At 43.0% G+C, this 21,058-nt stretch overlaps 1 protein-coding gene across 1 annotated transcript in view; it reads right to left on the bottom strand.

Moving 5' to 3' along the window:
* Positions 1 to 1,735: 1,735 nt before the first annotated feature.
* micu3a (mitochondrial calcium uptake family, member 3a) overlaps positions 1,736 to 21,058 on the bottom strand; it is a 38,062-nt gene continuing 18,739 nt past the window's right edge. Inside the window, exons 8-13 of the mRNA XM_079999321.1 lie at positions 14,632 to 14,727; positions 7,697 to 7,791; positions 7,287 to 7,458; positions 4,412 to 4,520; positions 3,652 to 3,809; positions 1,736 to 1,966 (exon numbers count right to left, since the gene is read on the bottom strand). Of these exons, the coding sequence (XP_079855447.1) occupies positions 1,898 to 1,966; positions 3,652 to 3,809; positions 4,412 to 4,520; positions 7,287 to 7,458; positions 7,697 to 7,791; positions 14,632 to 14,727 (699 nt within the window). The 3' untranslated portion in view covers positions 1,736 to 1,897. The remainder of the gene's footprint in view (positions 1,967 to 3,651; positions 3,810 to 4,411; positions 4,521 to 7,286; positions 7,459 to 7,696; positions 7,792 to 14,631; positions 14,728 to 21,058) is intronic.

The following is a 21,058-nucleotide window of genomic DNA, read 5'->3' as shown; positions in this document are numbered from 1 at the left end:
AGGCTTAGGACGGTCAAGGCACAAAACTCCCAGAAGATGTTTTTCTTCTTAAAATATTTTATTCATGCTTCATCATTCCATTGTTCAGAATCCAGAAAGGAACTTTTTCCACTTTAGTAGCTCTATTAAGAGAGGCACAAAATAATTGATTAAGTATAACACATATATTGATATATCTTACAATAAAGATTCTTTTTTTTTAAATTGTGCATTATATGGTCAACAACACATACATACAGTATAGCGACCTCAAGTGCAATTGCATAAAGCTACACAGTGTTAAATAGATAGTATAATCAGTTTGGTTGTTGCAAAATTTGATCTACGAGAGAGGAAATGGGTAGAAGGCACCTATGTGGATGTCAGACAACTATATTGTACATGCAATGCATCACATAAACACATGGTCACACAACAGATGGGCAATACATGAGGATTTGGTCAAGGAAATACCAAATTTGAAAAGAACGTATACATACACTCCCTAATCAATGGCAGTCAGTGGAGTCCTATCTGTAATACTACTTTAAATGTAATGTAGCATTCCTTTGTAGAGTTCTCATGACTAAACACCCCGCCAGAGCAAAACAAGCTGCTTAAACAAAAGCATAAAGAACAGTTACGAATAAAGATATGAGAAGATTACACAAATGTGAAGACAACCTCAGAATATTTCAAGTTTTTACTAATTTCCCAAATTATACAATCTCGTTAAAACAAAGTATTAATTGTAGTGATAAGGTAAACATACTGGAAATGGAAGCCACTAAAAAAGAGCTAGAATATGTTATTTAAGGACCATGTTGTTTTCGAGATGGCCGTACGTGGCCTTGTTCATAGCTTTAGCCAAATGAGGTCTTCGAAGCCCTTGCGTGAGATTGAAACCAGGCTGGTCACAAGTGAACGGTGGAAGGTCGATCCCTCCGAATTCCTTCATCTTAGCTGCAACTGTAGTCTTTCTCTGTTCAAACCGGCTTTACACTGAATCCGCAAAGTCTTGTTCGTTTCTAAGGAGAGTTGGAAACCAACAGCATGCAAAACGCAACGACACTCTGCAGTGCCAGATCCACAGACGGTCCGGATGCATGGAAATTGTTCCACTCTTCAAATTTTGGATCCGACAAAGTACGACTGGAAGCCACTGTTGCCGAGTATGACAAGCACGGTTATTGGAGCTGGGCTTAAAACTAAATCTTTATTTATATTAATCAAATTGTGTGTATTTTTTTTATTTGTGCACACATTGTAAACACTATATAAAGGAAGATTCATTCATTAGAAATAGTACATAGTCAATGTAGTACTAGAGAAGACCCACCTCTCCCGTTTTCTCCGACATTTGTGATGTGGAATCTCGACATGCAACAGCGTGGCTGCCGGACGTTGAGCTCCGAATGTCAGACCCATTTTTTGAATTCAGTGCAAAGCCGGCTCTTCTCCCGTTATCGTCTCCATCACCTCCATGGCAGCCCAACCGCCCCCCCCCCCCCCCCTCAATTCTTCATCTGCTTCAAGCTTTCTCCCTTAACCTCCTCCAGAGCTGTCCAACGTGTCTCCTTGCCTCGGAGCGAACGCAGCCGGAGAAGGAGGCGTGATGTCCACGGTTCACCTGGTGAAGGCAAAAACAAACCAACTTTATTATCACGATAATTGTTTGGGAACTCTGAAGTTTCAACAATTTGGCGGGACAGTTTTCATGTATATTCATTCATGGGTTGGTCGACTGTATGTTCCAGGTTCCCCGGATGACGACCTTTACATGAATGAGGCTCTACGGTACCAGGAAGTGAACTTGTTGTCAATGGCTCTGGAACAACATCCATTTTTCTGTCGCCACTGGCTGTTCACTGTTGGACTGATCGTTGTTGTGGATGTAGTTGTGGTTTGTTTGTGGTACTTATCTGCTCGCCAGCTCCTTCTTCAAACAGGATCTGAAAGAGGTGAAGCGCTCCTCTGCTCTGTAGCCCTGAGAGGCCGGCGAGGGCGGGAGAAGAGCAGAGGAGAGGGAAGGCCGCGATGCCATCAGGGATGGCGAGGTGGGGACGAGCAAAGTAATAAGAGGTAGGCGAGCCAGGGTAAGACAAAGATAGGAAAGAGAGAGAGATGGGGATAAAGAGAAAGACCGGTAAAGACACATCATAGAGTGTTAATGAGCCAAGACTGTGAGGCCAAAAAGAAGTATAGAAGTATAGAAGCTAGAAGCTCAGTGCATGGTGTATGTAAAATATCTGATAAAAGGCCTGTATCAACCAGACCAAGACCATGCCAAGAAAGACACTTACACAAATTAAATTTGTCCTTAAAAATGTATATATACAATGTTCGTCATATTTTACAACAAATTTTAGGCTCATGGAGAAAGCTAAACTGGTGTAAACTGAAGCCATCAGATCTTTTAGCCACCACTGGGCGGCGGTGTTACTCTGCTCAATTGATTTTATCCATTCATCGATTTTTATGCCGCTTAAACAGGTCACGGAGGCAACAGGTTGAACAGGGTGGCCCAGACGTCCTTTTCCCGAGCAACTTCCTTCAGTTCCTTCCCGTTCCCATGCCAGCTGCGAGATATAATCGTTCCAGCAGCTACTGGGTCAGCCCAGGCTCTTGTCCCAGTTGGCCAAGCCAAGTACACCTCCAGAGGGAGGTCCCCATGGGGCATCCTTAACAGATGCACGAACCACCTCAACCCGCTCCTCTAGATGCGGAGGAGCAGTGGTTGGACGCTGAGGTGCTCACGGATCGCTGAGCTCTTCGCCCTTTCTCTAAGGCTGAGCCCAGCCACCCTGCTGAGGAACCTAATTTCAACCACCTGTATCTGGAGCCTTATTCTTTCAGTCATGACCCAAAGCTTATGACCATGGGTGAGGGTTGGAATGAAAATTGACCGGTAAATTAAGATCTTATTAAGAACTCAGCTCTCGCTTCACCACAACAGTGCCGGTACACTGCCTGCATTACTGCAGACGCTGCACCCATCTGTCTGACAATCTAAGGCTCCCTCTTACCCTCACCCGTGAATAAGACCCAGAGATACCTGAACTCCTCCACTTGGGTGTCTCCTCACCCAGAGGGGACAAACCCCCTTCAGTTCCAGGAGAGGACCATGGCCTTGGATTTAGAGATGCTGAATGTCATTCCCACCGTGTCACACTTGGCCGCAAATCGTTCTAGTGAGTGCTGGCAATTGATTTCAAGAGGTTAATTAAAGTTCAGGCCAGAGGTTCCACTTTCAGGAGCTAGGTGAGATTCTTCACGACAGTATCTGTATGACCAGGGCCGACATCCAACTCATCAGCGTCATCCTGAGAGCTTTCCCCCTGCATAACCTGTGGAAACATCTCTCGTATTCATTTTGGTATGTAAGACATTTTGCTTCCTCTCAATGTCTTTTATACTGCCAAAGCCAGTCCTACACCTCTATTTGTTGGCTTGGACAGGTAACCCCATTTAACTTAGCACCAACTAGTCATGAAGTTAGAAAAACAACGTTCAAAATTCTCTGTGTATATGTATAGTAAAGAAAATCATGCTTTCCAGGTTCACGGTTGTCTTGAATGGGATTAATAAGGGTTTATAAAGAGCTGTGACATTCGGATTCTCTTCCTCTGTCTTTTGCACACACACACACACACACACACACAGCCTGCCCACCCTGGCGCCTCGGTGCAGGCGGTCCTTCATGATGCCGATAAACTCCTTATAGCTCAGCTGGTCGTCGTGATCCACATCAAAGATCTTAAAGATGGTGCTGACCAAGTGGCGCGTCAGTTTCAGCCCCGTGGCCACGTACACAGCCCGCGCAAACTCATCTGGTGGGACAGACAGGGAGAGAGTGTTGTGTCGAGTGTGGTGCAGGTGTGGTGAGGAATTGAAAGTAAAAGGGGACATATTAGGGGGTTTTCCGCCCCAGGAACCAGATTCACAGTGTTTTGGAACTTTGGTTAAGAGGAACTTTGCTCTGAAATTGGTTACACTTGGGTAGTTCCTAGCCCCAAAAAGGCCTCGCAAGCAAGGTGGTACTTTTCGACAAAGGGGAAAAGTTTGTCGTACTGAAATTCACTGACTGGTCAAACACAAGCTACACCTTAACTGCTGATTTAACAGTCGCCTGCTTGTAGTGCTTCCCCTCGCTAATTATTATTTTTTTGTATCAAACCTAACAGTCGAACATTCTTCTCCACGTTCCAAAAATGATTTTAAGGACTGCTAAGGTTATTGTTTCAGAAGATTACAGGGATAAAAAGTTCCTCATTTTATTTCCTGTACCCTGAGGGGTAGCCATTGTTGTGACGTTATTTGGAGCTTTCTTTGGTGTTCGCATCACAAAAATCTGGTTTTCAGGAATGGAGATGCCAACAACATCATAACATGGCCGAAAAAATATACCCTGTGACGGTCTCTCCCCTCCTACCTTGTCCGATGGAGCGCGCAGCAAAGTTGTACATCTGCATGGCGATGGCGAAGTCCTCCAGGTTGTTGAGGAACTGGAAGAAGGATCTGAACTCATCAAAGGTGATGCCCTAAAACACAGAGAGAGAGCGAGAGAGAGCGAGAGAGAGAGAGGGAGAGAGAGAGAGAGAGAGAGCACAACTCGGCACATTGCACAGACTTGCCCCAAGAGCTCGTACCGGGTCCCATTAGAGAAAAAAAAGACAGCGACGACATCTTAAAAGGATGCCCCAATGCAAATGCTGCTTCCACTCAATTATAAAGGAATACTTCTCAAGCAGGCCACTGCCACATCACCCCGTTCTTACACGGAAGCTTCAGCAACGTAGCAGAAGTGATTAAGCGCCAATGAAGACCCAGTTGGGGCAGCGGGCCCGGATCATCAACCTTCAGGCCCTTGGGCGCAAATGTTGTCGTTTTAGCGATTATTTTGAAAGAAATGGCTATATCAGCGTTTAACCTGGTAAATTAATAAAAAGTGTAATTGCTTCTTCCTTTTTTTTCTGCTTGCTACTACAACTGTCTCCACTCTAGTTTGAAATCAGAGCTTTTTATTGGCGGTAAAAAAAATTTAATCTCAAGAATGATGTAATTCATGTTAATCCCCCCTATGCTGTTATGGTTACCTATGAAATGTTTTTTTTCATTTCTTTGTCAATAAATGTATTGGTTAAATTATGTCAGGTTAATAAGCATGACGACTGCCCATGTGGTAACAAGGCTCAGTGGATGATCCGGGCCTGTGTAGCAGAAACGGCAGTTCTCCTGTCGCATGCCGCCGGCTCATGTAGCAGCATACAGCCCTCAGACTGAAGCCATTCTGTCAGTCAGCTGGCAGATCATTCAGAAGTCAATAAAATGCCTTGAGGGGAGCTTGATGGTAACAGAATGGGGAGAAAATAAATATAATTTCTGGGAGAGTTTGTATGACACTGCTGCATGCTCTGCCGGGCAACTCTCGACATGGGTCAATAAATTAAATGAATAAGTAGATAAAGTTATTGGGTGGGAATAAATGCGGACATACTTAGAGAAGTCCAGAAATAAATAAAAGGAAAATGACTCAGCTAGAATAGGATAGATAGATGGATAGATAGATAGATAGATAGATAGATAGATAGATAGATAGATAGATAGATAGATAGATAGATAGATAGATAGATAGATAGATAGATGGACAAACCAACCTCCTGCATCTTGTACAGCGTATAACAGAGAAGAGAGGGAGAAAAGACCTTGCATAAGGACCACACCTCAACACAGAAAAGACCCTCAACAGCCTCTTATCAGACCGGCTTTAAACAAAACAGGACTGATAAACGTTTGGAATAAGAGCTTTAAACAGTTTTAGCAGAGAAGATACAGAGTTAGTAATGTACAGTACCTTGGTTTACCTCATTTGTTTCATTTGACAATTTGTCTATACAAGGTACCTAATCATGAAGCTAACATATGGCCTGTTTGCACACAAAAACACAAATATTGTTGTCGACATCCTGTCACTCAAAATGGCCACCCTTACAGATAAAAGGACGGTGTGCGTGTTTTTTGGGGGAATAGTCGACACTGGGTACAATAGTCTGTCAGTCATTGGGTCAGCCAGTCACCTCTGGGAGCACTTAACAATGGGGTGTCAGCTGGAAGTGTCGCATTCGACACACCTATGCCTTATCGGAGGCGACGGTGCGGCCAAGCGCGCATGTGTGTGCGCTTGTGTTTCTAAGTCTGTGCAGACATGTTAGTTGAGTGCATGTTGTGTGCGCATACACATGCAAGTTGTGTGTGTGTATCTGTGTTTGCGTGCGCTCATGTGTGTGTGTGTGTGTGTATCTGGGTGTCAGGTGTAACAGAGCCAGCAGAGCAGTGAGGTGTGTAGAACCACCGCAGCCCGGGGGCGGTATGGACGGTGGGAACCCAGAGACAGTGAGACTGCTACGGGCTGAAGACCCCAGAAGTGAGGGCAAAGTACGGTGGATAGACTTCCCTACCCCTGTCTGTCTGTATGTATTATACATTGAAAATCTATCCATGGCTCTGAACAGAAAATATCCACATTGCTGTGGGAACAGTACAGCATTCTCCCTGAAGTGGGACCCAGGGTGCCAAAGATCACAGAGGGGGAAAAACAATGCCTTCTGAAGAACTCAAAACTGGATTATCGGTTTGTGAGGGGCCTCAGCTTTTGACATATGGACAGGATGATCAAGGAGCAAGAGACTGGGAAACACTGCCTGAAACGACCTGGCCGGCTTGAATTCAAGTTGTAGCTCATTTACTAGTCAGTAAGTAGGCCGGTATGATCCTTTAAGTGAGTTGAGTTCCCTCTCCTCTGAAATACCGGGGGCATGTCCGCTGTCCGGCGGGACTCTGTTCCGGTTCATCGTGCGCCCGTGGAGTGAAAGTTGCTCTTATGTACATTCTGGCATCCAGGGAAGATGCATTTGCGGGATGAAGGCGCCATAGCTAGAAAGCAAACTAGTGTAGGCTGTAGTAACTGGTCGTGAGTGAGCGAGAGAACCACTGACGCTAATCTTATATAGTATATAAGATTATAAGACTTATATATGTTTTAAGCAATTACTTTCGATGTATAATGTGTTTACAAACAAATCTCGGCATTGACTTTACAGGGAGTTTAAGGTGCTTGAATTTCCCAACTGCTGCATGGATGCGTTGTCTTCTCAATACTTTTTACAATTTAATTTAATTGTTTTTAATCCATATGGAAAGAACATGCTATCCCTTGATCAAAAAAAATAACGTACCGCAGGTTTAAGTAAAGGCACATGTTGTTATTTTTCTTGTTTGTTTAATTCATTTATTGATCGATTGAGTACCTTCTCATCTGGGATAGACTGGCGGACATTCTCCAGGTAGGCACTGATGTTCTCCACATTGGTGAAGCGCAGGAGGATTTTTGCAAAGTCCTCCTCGCTGATGGTGGTCATCCCCTTAGAGTAGGTTAGGAACTCTATCTCCAATACCTCCGTCTGCAGGTTATCCATGAACCTGGCGCAGGGAGGGTGCGCAGGCAGGAGAAGAGACAGGACGAGTGTTATCACATACCTCAGAATTGGAACGTACTTGTATGATTACAGCGCACTGAAGCAAGAGATGGAATTGACTTGTGCATGAGAAGATTAGCTGGTAATCTCTCTCAGTAATTATATAAGTGACAACATTTGGACCATTTTTAACTCAATAATAAAGCAGATGCAAAGTCCTGTTATCACCGTAGCAACACTACCTGTAGAAGTCATCAAAGGTAAGCTCCGCCTTTCCTTTCTTCCCAAAGAAATGGACCAATAAGGTGGTGTCAATCATCATGTTATCATCCGCTCGCTGTGATTGGTGAGACAGGAAATCATACGGGGAACACGAGAGAGAGAAAATTAGTGACTGACGGACAAAATGCAGTTGTTGTGATTGGAGGAGTGGGTTTGTGGGAGGAGTCCATCATCAATCCACCATGGCAGCCACAGTGCCAGACCAGCCTGGAAGCGGAATTCTGCTACATATGTGCGAAACATGCACAAGGAGGTCAACGACAAATCGTCAAACAAACAAACAAACAAACAAACAAACAAACAAACAAACAATTAAACAAACAAAAACACAATCAGCCTGGACAATCAGTCAGCAGACATTGTGACACATAAGGCGCCAGTCAAGGCAGCAGACGACATAAGGTTTAACCTCGTCAAATTTGAGCAAAGGCAAAAGGTTTTCTATATAAGTCTGTTTTCGGAGGACATTTAATTTCTTCAGTCTCACAAACATGGATGGACGGAAAAAGGAAAATAAGATAAGCAGGTAAATCTTTAAGATTTGTTTTTGAAAGCAAGTAGCTATTTAGGCTTAAAGTTATTTATCTGGGGTTAAGGTTGTAATAAAAACTGGGACTCGTTCACAAAACAATTCCTAAATTCTTTTTTGTATTGTTTTTTCCTCAATTCTTATTTGTATTGTTTTTGACAAAGCATACGAAAAACCAATGCACTCTCCCAGTGGCTCCTTTAACCATGTGCTCCTATAGAAGCATACCCCATTTGCTCTTGAGTCCTAATATATTATCATTAATAACATTGAACAAGATTTGTTTGGAAGAATTGTTTATAATCAGTAGCTTCTTAGGCCAGAGATTGCATGAGCAAAAAAGACTGAAGATGAGTCGTCTCTCAATGCAGCCCAAACTGGCGAGGAGCAGGTTCAGCAGCACGACAAATAGAGGGACCGGTATAGACACAGGAGAAGTACAGATGGACGATTGACAAAACACAAAAAATAGAGGCATGCCTACAAGACACCGGGGAGCTCTGGAGAAAGAGAGCAGCTGGAACACTATGAAGACAGATGAAGGTCGCAGGGAGCATGCGAGAAAGGAACTAAAAGATAGAGGGAGGAAGAGCTACGGAAGGCGAAGAGCTGAGAGAAGAAGATAGAAGAATTAGAAGACAGCAATTCGGTGGGGCAGAGATACAGACGCACTGACTCGGACACATTAAAAGCCAAAGCATCCCATGCAATCCTGGACTCTTGCCGCATCGGCCAGAGACACTTTAAAAGGCGAACGGCGGAACAGAACTCAACCAGAAGGAGATGCAGAGAACGTAAGCTGGTTCCACCTTTTTCTATCAACAGGAGAAGATCTTTAGAAGTGCCCCCCTGCCCATTTAATCTCTTTCTACACTTGTGTATTGTGTTTTTGTGAGTCTTTGTGTGTCTGTAGTGTCTCAAATGGCCTGGAACACTTCGGTAGGTGATCCTGGCCATTTGAGACCCATTCAGTGGCCTTTGTGTTGGTTGTTGTGACCGCTAAGGCTTTGTAATGTCCCGTTGAAGACTTCCTTTTCGTCCACTGGCTACAATATTCAGGAGAAGGGTAGTGCTGGTGAGTGAGTGCACAAGCCCATCCATAGGATTCTGAATGCTCTTTTGTGTGCAACAGTACTAATACAGTGAATCTGCATTGCAGGTTCATTAGAACCAATGATCTCGACCTTTTGCAGTGAACATGAGAGTTTGTGTATGTTTGACGTGTTTAGGCGACCTATCTCAGAAAAAGGTGTATGAGTGATGAGTACTGCTGCGCAGTTCTATTAGATGAAACCAAGCTAGCACCGGGCAGAGAGAGAGGATGATTGACACATCTACATCACTCGGCCCTCTCTCTCCCTGCCATGCCCCACAGATCCTTGCTTATTGTCCAATCCAGCGCCATGCCGGGATATGCAGACATCACACTGTGCAAAACAAAATCGCAGGAAATAGAGCACTAATGCCATTTTCATTGTCACCATCATGATGCCACACACGGTTCTACCTCAAGTTTAAAATCCTACAAGCCGACGTTTGAGGGGGTAAAATGTCAAACAGGATGAGAAGTATTAAAAAAAATAAGAAAGCGGCAAGGGTGCACATCCCTAGGCCTACACAGATGCTGTTGTTATTTTTATACTAAACTGAATCCCAGAGGATTCTGCAATGACAATGATAAAGATAATAGCTTCATGTGTCTGGTAGGTGATGTGGTGTTCCTGGATCCACGGATCACAACCAAAATCATCCAATTCATGAAAAAGGTTCTTCCTGCAAAACCATCTTAAAACCAAGAGAAAATGCTAATTCTAATGTCCGCTATATTCCTCGGGCATGGCTTGGTAGGTTTGTGTGCCTGTACAAACGGGTCATATACAGTGTACCATGGAGGCCTATGTCAAATTCTGCAAATATTTAAATAAACATGTGATCAAGATAATGTCAAAATAGAAACCAAATGCCATAGAAGCAGCCTAGCCAAGCAGCCCTCGGGCTGAAATGAACAAAACGCTTTGTTAGAGCGTCCACACTCCCATAACAATAATACCTACCCCTCTCAGTCTCCTCGTCTGAGTCACATATCTAGTCATTCGCCGGTTGATTGGTGACAGAACAAGACTAACTTCCTGTTAGAACGCAGGCTATCGTTAGCCACGGCCGCCTGGCTGAATCATGACACTGGCTGCTTTTCTCTTTCTTATCCACTTGCTCTGGGGACTTGTCATTAAGGGACAAACAAGTTATGTTATGTGCGGTTCCTTCAGATGTTAAAAGTGATACACAACTGACTCTTTATGACACAAGAGCTTTTCAGACTTCGAGACAGATTCCAGGTGTTGTGTCTCTGCCTGATTTTTTCCCCATTGTTCATCTTTCTTTTTGAAGACAGACATCCTCTGTGGTTTTGTATGTATGTGGTTTTCTGTGTGACGAAGTTCAAATCATGATTGCTTTTAAATGGTCCGATATGTGCCTGAAGATGAGGTAAAGAGGACGTTTGTGCACAGAGGCCACAGCTGCAGTTATAAACGTTGCTCTACTGTGTTGATTATGTGTTTAGTGATGGCACTGTGAGTGAAAAACAGAATATTCCCGCGTTCATTTATGGAATAAATGCTTGGATCGATTTCGGAACAATCTTCATGTGATATATCCTATAGAATATTCATGTATCGGTCTGCTTCTTCTTTCTGAGATGACTATAATAACCCAGGTACAATAGCTGTCACTATTAGGATTGTGAAGTTTAATAGAATTAGAACACATAAACTTATAAAACCTATTAAGTCTTCACCAACCGACCACTGCTCCTGCTACAAACTATTAGAAACATTTCATATCTTCTTCAATTTTTATTCACACTTATTTTCAAACTGCGCCCTGCATCTCCTTTTCTATGCTGTGGTGACAAGATCCCCCCCTCGCCATTTATTTCAGAGTAATCAAACGAAATGAGCTGAAATCTGATGATCATATTTTGATCCTCCCTGTATCGTTCAATAAGCAGTGTGCTGTTTGCTCCACTAATGCCAGTGAACAGGTGACGCCTCACTCCTCCAGCCGGGTCATTACGCTGACAGCTTGGAGTTCCTGGAAGGAGGACGACGCTGGTATGACCTAATCGTTACCATGACCACAGAAGGGCTGCTACGCCCACAAGCCACGAGCCCGTGAACACCTGGTGTGTGTGTGTGTGTGTATTGATGTGTGTGCGTGTGTGTTTATCTCTGTCTGCATGTGTGTGTATAGTACACGTATATGTTAATATGTGCAGGGCATGTGTTTAAATGTGTGTGTGCTTGAGTTAATGTGTGTGTGTTCGTGCATGTATGTCTTGTTTGTTCCAGCGGCGTATGTGTGTGTGCTTGTGTTAACGTGCATGTGTGTGTGACAGATCGGCCTTTGATCGTGAAGCGCTGGGTAAAAACAGTAATTACTGATGTAAACATTAAAAATGGCTTCCCCCTTCGCTCACCCTTTCTTATTGAAGCCTTTTAGTGAAGTCAGTCAGACTGTCAGTCACACCTCTCGCAGATTGAAAACAAGTGCACCCCCCTCTTTCGCTCGACCGCATTAGCTGTCTCTAGCTCAATAAAATACATGTTAAGACAACCCACTCTCTCAAGAGTGCTGAATTTGATATTTGACTATTTTAAAATGTCTTTTTACTTTTACTCAGCTTCTCTGAGAGCATCTTATGATAACAGTGGTCCATCTTTTCGAGGAGTGTTCTATCTTTTCTAGGAGTGCTTTAAGTGTTTTTTAGGCACCGTATAAAACTTAAAAACGTATACAATAGTTGGCAAGTTACCAATACACTTCCCACCTTTGGTATTTTTTGATATCGGCTCTCTTAAGACATCTTCAGACCCTCTATTCAAAAGAAATAGATTCGTCAGGAAATGGAAGTTCAATATTCTCTCTAGTCTCTCTCTCTCTCTCTTCCCCTCACACTCCCTTCTTTAATGACTGTCAGGCAGTCCCTCCTTAACAGACAAACAACACAGAGATGTAATGGTGACTAATGTTGTGGGGCAACCCCCGCAGCCCCCTCCGTCACTTTTCACTATCAAGTTTTCCTTCTATTTTAGCTTCCCCTTTACATTTGATTTAATCAAACTTCCTGTATGTCTTTCTCCCTCTCTCTCTTTCTCTCTCTGTTTTTGTCCTGGAATTTCCTTCCGGTAGCCTAGTTTGTTCTTTTGCTTATCTGCCTTATCAACCTATCTGACATCTTCCTCCCTCCTGCTCCCGTCTGATTTGCCTGTTCTATCCCTCTGCAGCCCGGCACATGAAAGGCTCCTGGGTGTAAATACAAGGTCAGACCCATTACCCTCCACTGTTATTACCCCCGACCCCCTACTCCCCCTACTGTAGCTTCCGCTGCTATTAGCTGCTAGTCTTCTCCGGCTGCTCGCGGCCTGTCATTACACACCTAGCCTGCTAGTACTATGCTAACCTTGCCTGTTATTAATCATTACTTGTACCTTGAAGCTAGTTTCTTTGTGGCAGAACGCCAGCCAGTGATGCTCAGCTTGCCTGTCATTTAGCTTGCTCCAAAGTGTACATTTATAGGCAACCTATTATGCAAAACTCAGTTTTTCAGTGCTTGTGCACATATTTGGTCTCTGATGTGCCAACTAACACACAAACTGTGAAATAAGACAACCCAGTTAGGTTTTTGTGAGCTGTCTGTTTCAGAAATCGTGGTGAAATATGCCGCTCAGATTTGAAGCCCCTACTACGTCAAGTGGGGCTGCGGTAAAATTAGAACCGCCCTCCATTTGAGTAGCTCAATCTACGACTGGAGCGTGACCAGTCCTGCTAGCATCGACGCTTAGAGCTAAGCATGGGCAGTGCCCAAGTATTCGCTGTGTTTCGGAAACAAACATGTATCGAACAAACTTTCAAATGAGGCCTTGCAGATCTAATATACAGTAGGCAGTATTCAGCAACTAGATTGCTTATTTCTTGCCTCAAATTTGTTCAGAAACTGATTTTAGTGTACTGATAAGGTGAAATCAGTGAAAGTTTACAGAGAAATACAACGGAATCCAGAGTAAAGCTCAAACCCCATTGGCTCACAGAACTAGGGGCCTCAGGAGAGTGGCGCCACCCACTGAAACAGAGCGTCCTGGAACAGGCTGGATAAGAGGCATGTTAAAATTGCTAGAATGCATAATCTGAGTGGTATTTTCAGCAGCAAAAACTTCAAAACATCCTTTGGGGACCTCAGAGACCATATATTTACTGTTGAAAAGGAGCATAATAGGTCCCCTTTAAGCAGCCGCAGATCTTAATGTGTACATTTGTGAATAGAAGGCATCGTACGAGTTCAGATGTAGATGTGATCCACTATCATAGCCCAAGTGAAGATTATCCACACCAAAAATGTGATTCACAATGATTATTGGTCTGCGTGGTGTTAAATATGGTTGTTGTTTTTCTATGTGTTGCTATGTCAACACTTCATTAAATTTGTTAATGCCTTAAATGGTTAAAAGATAGGGGGACATAGCCACAATGAACGCACAGACAAACGTACAGAAGCATGGTGAGGAGGCCCAAAGAGAGACAGAAGGTAACAGCACTTTAAGGCACAGGAGGCCATCAAAACACCAACATTTCAATACTGAACATCTAATAAACAACACTACCACCACTAGCCATCACCAGCAACACCAACACAACATTTACATACTTCAAGAAAATTAATGATCATGAACACATGTAGAGTAAAATCACAATCGTATGTGTTTGAAGTAATTGAATGGCAGCATTTCATAGCAACTGGTGGAGAGATTTCTGTTTTTATCAGATTGAGAACCATATGAGAAAACCGGCTTACAAATCTGGGTTAAGTTAAAAGTCAATTTACAGTCAACTTTCATTATGATCCCAGTTTAGGAATGATGCCTGCAGTGGACATTTTGTTCTTGATTTATAGAAATCTTGATTTTTACTGAAAGTCTGTGAGAATGAAAGAGGGAGTGAGTGGAAACATGATGGAACAATACAGTGCCAAAGAAGGTGACTGGAAGAGATGAAGGATGGGAGGGCGGGTGTGTGATTGTACATTGGGAGGAGAGGGATGGCAGGGAGGAAACAGGAATGGCCAGATAGACCTCGCCATGTCTGAATGGGCATAGGAGGTGACAAGAGAGAAAGAAATAAAGCATGACAGGGGAAATGCATGGCCATGCATGTGCATGTGGAGGCTCGTTCATATTTAGACGTCAATTGAGAAAGACACGCGGGGATTCAGGAATGAAAGGAATGAATAAACGTTTGATGGATGGATAAATGGCTTGGTGCTGGACAGACAGTTTGATGGAGGGACAGAGGACTTGTGAGTCTGTGTACCTCCGCCAGGTCAGAAAAGAGGGCTTGACTGGCGCTTCGTCTGAGGATGTCCCAGTAACTCCGCGCCACAAACTCTTGACTGTCTTTTTTTAGCACCTGTAGGAGTGTCAAGCAGGGCTGGGGTCAGTTCACTTCCTGGAAGATTTCATTCACAATGTTTACAACGACTAGTATATGAACATAAGACAGTTGTTTTAAAATAATTATTAAAGTGACATTCATAAGAATATAAGCATGGCTGTGCTTAAATGTTTTTTGCTAATAGGCACTTTCACAACTTTGCATTAAGTTGAACCTACTTGAACTACATACGGCAAGGCATAAACGTTTTTAACTTAACGACCTACCAAATGTTTTTATAAACTATTCATTAAGTAGTTTTAATATAATAGGAAATTACAAGTTATTGAAAATAAGTTGCTTTACTGAGATAAACCTAGTCGTAGGCCAAAAGCTGTTACTCTGCCTCAAATCATTTGAGGTGCAAGCAGTTCATATTTCCCTAATCAATGCCAAAAATGCCTTTATTATAACTATTATTCAAAGATTCAAGTTTCAAAAGATGTATTTGTCAGATACATATTGCACTGTATATACAGCATGCATACTAAATGCAAACTCCAGATACTATGCTGGGCAAATACAAATACAGGTACTCCTCACTTAATGACCGAGTTTCGTTCCTAGGACCAGGTCGTTAAGTGAATTGGTGGATAAGCAAGGACCCATGTTATTTCACAGTAAGGAGGCGCGGCCATTGCAAACGCTAGTGTGGTGAATACTGACAGACTGCGGGAACAAGATTGAGACTGAGAACAGTGATGGACGATGACATGCTTGACACTGAGACACTGCGGTATTGTACGCAGTGTACAATACAGACTGGTCAGAGGGCTGGTCATAAGTCCGAACTGTCGTTAAACAGGTAGGTCGTTAAATGAGGAGTACCTGTATACAAATACAAAAAATATAATAAATAAAAAAAATAAAAAATACAAGATAAGTTTAAAAAATGAGAATGAAAATATGAGTAAAGCAAACAAAATCATACAAATCTATATAGAGCATCAAAGAAGAAAAGAATATTGGATCCACAGAAATTATATGTATAAATGTATATGAGTATAATTATGTACATTGTGCAATATTTCTGTCCTATAATACTGTCAAATGTTTGTGAACTGAGGATGATAATAATGAATATCAAAAATATAAATGCGTGCAAAGTATTACAGCAGTGAGGTGGACACTGTATTTATTAGGTGAGTCCTAGGTTGTGACAGTGTTGTGAGTTCAGTGTCCTTATGGCCTGGGGGAAAAAGCTCTTTCTGAGCCTGTTCTGGTCTTGTGGCTGTGAAGGGGTCTGCCTGACCGCAGCCCCTGGAACAGCCCATGGTTACAATGGTGGGGATCCTCAATAATCATCTTAGCCCTGGTACTGCATCGCCTGGTGTATAAGTCCTATAGGGGGGTGAGTGTTGTCCCGATGGTACGTTCCGCCGGACGTAGCATTCTCTGCAGGGCTTTGCTGAGAGGAACAGCGCCCACTGCACCAGGCAGTGATGCACCCCAACAGGATGTTCTTGATGGCAGGCACAATAGTAGAAGCTTTTCTAGATCTTTGGAGGGACTTGGAACTTCAGTTGTCTGAGGTGATGTGTCTGTATGTAATGTCCACGTCAAGTCCTCGGTGATGTTTATGCTGAGGTACCTGAAGTTGCTCACCCTCTCAACTGTGGTGTAGATCCTCTGCCGCGTCCTTCTGAAGTCCACAACTAGTTCTTTGGTTTTGCTGACGTTCAGAAAGAGGCTGTTGGCCTGGCACCACTGTGTCAGGTCCTCCAGGCTTACCTGGGTCCTCTCCCATGTAAGCCTTTTCATTGTTGTTTGAGATCAGACCCAACACAACTGTGTCGTCAGCAAACTTTATGATGGTATTGGAGCTAATCTTCGCCACACAGTCATTAATGAACAGACAGTACAGCAGAGGACTTATGAGGCAGCCTTGGGGGGCTCCCGTGTTGAGGGTGCAAGGGTTGAGGTGTGTCCCCCCACCTTCACCACCTGAGGTCTGCCAGTCAGGAAGTCTATGACCCAGATGACAGTAAGTTGGACAGTCCAAATTCGCTGAGCTTGGTGACAAGTCTCGGGACTATATTACGGAAAGCTGGGCTATTGTCTACGTGGTTGCGGAGCTCGGGGGGGGGGGGCGTCGGGGCCCTTTCCTCTGCTTGGAGGCGCCACGACATACCAACCTTATACACCAGAACCAATTGGGATAAGTCCTGTACACTCACCGGTGGACACCTTACACACACACACACACACACACACACACACACACACACACACACACACACACACACACACACATAAAGGCAGTCCCATCAAAAACACACAGACACACCACCACACCTGCTTTGAGTGCACCCCAGCACCCTCCTGGTTGCATCCCTCTCCTTTCCTCCCTCATTTACTGCCATAACTATGACAGGAAGAGGCCACGTGACCAGTTGCTGTTCCAGTTTTCCTGTACCTGATTAATTCTGTTTTTCAATACATGTTGTCATCCAATGTTGATGTTTTTGTGTAAATGCTGTTTGGTTCCATGTTTAATTGTCTCACCTGTGGTGATATTCCCCCTCTTAGTAGTGATCAGTTGTTCATAGACCTAAACATGATAAATAGTTCTACAAAGAGGGGTGATTGTGGGTGGCTCTGCATAATAAAAAAAACCTGTGCTCGTCACCCTATAGGTAGAGTTATTGCAGCAGTTCTTGACGTTTTAAGAATTAATAAAGAGTTGCATTGCAGGTTGAGGAGTTGAACTCCACTTGCAGATTAACTCTGTCTTAGATGCAATGGCATACAAATACTCTGTTGTATGCCCAGCATGCTGACAGCACAGGTAGAAAAAAAAGAAAGTTGAGCTATAGTCAATGAACAGCAACCTCACATAGCCCCCCCGAGAACTTTTTACATTTGAATGTGATTCTACAGTTAAAGTGAATGTGAATCTAAAAAAAGTTACAGGAGTTTGGGGGGGTACATGTAGGGATGGTATGCTTTTTCTTTTACAATAGAATAAATCACATCCAAGATTAAAACTAGGACACAGTGGCAGAAAAGCCAAATAATCACCACATTAAATTGTTTTAACTGCAGCAAATGACTACACCAATGAACTCAACTAAACTGGGATTCGTCCATGTAATTTAATATTGCATGGAATATTGTAGTACTTGTGGCGGGGAAATACACTGCGCAAAATAAAACAGTTGTATTTCTTACTCCAATCCGATAACCTATGCTTCTCAGAGCCATCAACAGGCACTTCCACGCCTTCGCTTTTGTAGTTGGAAAATTTAGTTTAACAGGTTATGAATAGGAGGTCATAGCTGATCAGCTGCTAAACTGGGAATAGATGCTCAACAATATTTTTGCGCACAGAAACAGTTTGCACACACAACCTTTTAACAGGCAGTAGTAGAGGCACTGCCGTTGGTTTGTTTTTAACAATTGAATGCTCTTGCAATCAGCACTGAGAAAAGTCGTCTGTGCAAGTTTCACAATCTTTGACCTTAAATACACCCGATTGTAAAGACATCACTGGGACCTTCTCAGCCAATTCAACTCCACCAGTGCTGTCAGAGATCACAGGAGCAAATAGATGGAAATTATATTTCTCCACTGGATGGTCCATTTAGGAGTGTTTGACCACCCAGCTTGTCTCTCTTTCCAGGGTGAATCTTGCAGTAGCCATTTTGACAAGACCCTGCAGTGCTCTGAACATTACAGCTATAATGCCGCCATCAATCACAGAGCTGACAGGACCAGAAGTGTTTTTGCATGTGTGCTTGTGTGTGTGTGTGTGTGTGTGTGTGTGTGTGTGTGTGTGTGTGTGTGTGTATGCGTGCGTGCGTACGTGCAAGTGTATGTAAGTGAGAGAGTGGCTTATAGTCCAATAACAGATAGTAGAAGTTCCTCTTTTGATCTGGGGTATTTTGTGCAATGGTGGTAAGGTGGTATTACCATTCACAGCATGAGGGACTCAGATCACTGATAGGCCAATGCCTAGTGCCAATATGTCTCCTTTTAGGGACCTGAAACACCTCCCAACTACTTATTGGATTCCTCCAAATTGTCCTGAGGTATAAATGGGCTTGAATGTGTGTAATTTTGTTGTGTACAGTTATGATTTGACATGTTTTCAAGGAGTCACCTAAACTATTTTAGTGAACAATTATCTTATAAATGGCTGGGTAAATAATGGACAATAATACCACTAATACCACACCACACACGGTTGGTGTTGACCTGTACTACGATTACAATGTCTGCTTTTGCAATAAATCAAATGAGAATGTTTGGAAAATATAGGAGCCATTCTCTGACTCTAGCCTTGACCTGATTCTCAGTAAATTTGTGCTAACGTAATCTAGAGACCCCACACACACACACAAACATGCACAAACAGATAACACATACCCTAAAATGGCACAGAAAGGCCGGCCTGATTCTGTTTAGAGCTCCAGAGTGTCTCAAGTAATTCTAAATTGAATCACTCTCTTTTTCAAAGAGTTAATCTCTCCTGACCCCTAAAATTTATTACTCCTCCTCTTACAGGCCTCTCTCCATTCATCCTTCCATGCTCCATCGTACCTTAATCAATCACTCAACTGACCTGGCAGATGGGCACCCTCTTAAGAACACATTATTTTTCTTAATTCTGTCTGTCTCTCTGTTTCTCTCTACCTATGGAGGCATAACTTATTCACCCATCCACCTATCTGTCAGTCCCTCTGTCCAGCCATCCTTCCAACAACCCATGCATCCACCACCTAATCTTCCATCCACAACTACATGTACACTGTATGCATGCATCTACCTTATCAACCACCCACCACCAAATCATCCATCCATCCAATTGTCCATTCATCCATCTACCTAATCATCATCCATCCATTCATGTATCTTGTCATCCGTCCATCCATCAATAACATAATCAACACTTGAAGGCCTAAAACTATTTTAAACCCCTTTTTCAAGGAGCTTGCAAGTCTGTTGCGCCTTTATTAATCTACTGATCAGCTGTTAAAAGAGACTCAGGCAGTAAGGACAGAAGATACATACGCTGTTCATGGGGGCAACATGATATCCATAGAGCTGCATACTCTGGCACACAGAGAGACATGAGGGGTAGAGGGGGACACACACATACACACACACATACACACAAACAGGCACACACACAGGCACACACACAACAAACACGACACACACACACAAAAAAACAACAAACACAACAGACAGACACACACACACGCACACAACAAACACAAGACACACAAGCACAGTCACAGGCACACACACACACACACACACACACACACACACACACACACACACACACACACACACACACACACACACACACACACACACACACACAGCATGCAGTCAGAGAGGAGGGACATGGAGAGGGAGAGAAGGTAAAAGACATGTTAGTGCATGCAAGGAAAGAAAAAGCAGCAAATATACTCCGTTCTCTCTTCAAAAGGAAGTGTCATGTTCAACTCATCCGCCAGTATATTTTGGGACAACACAAGTCCTGTTCTGCTGTGTACTCACGCTGTTCTTTTTCCCTTCCTGAAATTACACCATCTATTTTTATACAAAAGAGGTGAACACAAAGCTAGAGACAGACAGATGAAAGCATCTTTTTTGGGAATAGTTTTGCTCCCGGCGTCTTTTTGAACTTCTGAAGTGGAGAGTAGTGTTTTATGAATCCTTTAAGTGTTGAAACGCACATCGGTCCAACCCTTGTTGGTGAACTGACCAGTAGTTATTATGATATGCCACCAAACGCAACTCAAAAGCTTGAAATAAAAAATGCTTGCAATATATGTGTACAAATTCTATTAAACTTACAATCCTAATAGTGACAGCTACCTAGGTTTTTATATTTATATAAATCCATGTTAGAAAAATACAGTAGAAACTTGAAGTATGATGGTTGATCGGTGGTTAAAATGTTCTGATGACCGAAACGTCAATGAATATCCACGAAAACTGTTCTTAAATCAATCCATGCAGTTTACTCCGCCAGACCTAATCCAGTGCGTACAGATTATTGCGGTTTGGATAAACAGTGTTCTACTGCAGGGAACATTACATTGCATATTTACACGGCATATTGTATTGTACTATATTTTACCATTTAAATTAATATTTGAAACTAGAAGACACATACACTGCATTAAGTTATTCTGTTTGTATCCACATCCTGTTGTTTGTGCCACTGGAATGTTGTGGCGACACTGTTGTGTATCGTAGGAGACTATTGAGCTTTGCCAGATGCAGTTTACCCTACGGGATTAATAAAGTTGAATTAAATGTAATCTAATCAAAGACACAAATCGCACAA

Source organism: Zeus faber (assembly GCF_960531495.2).
Source record: "Zeus faber genome assembly, chromosome: 4".
Taxonomy (NCBI): Eukaryota; Metazoa; Chordata; class Actinopteri; order Zeiformes; family Zeidae; genus Zeus; species Zeus faber.
The sequence above is the reverse complement of the archived record's forward strand: the minus strand, read 5'-3'. Positions and strand labels throughout refer to the sequence as shown.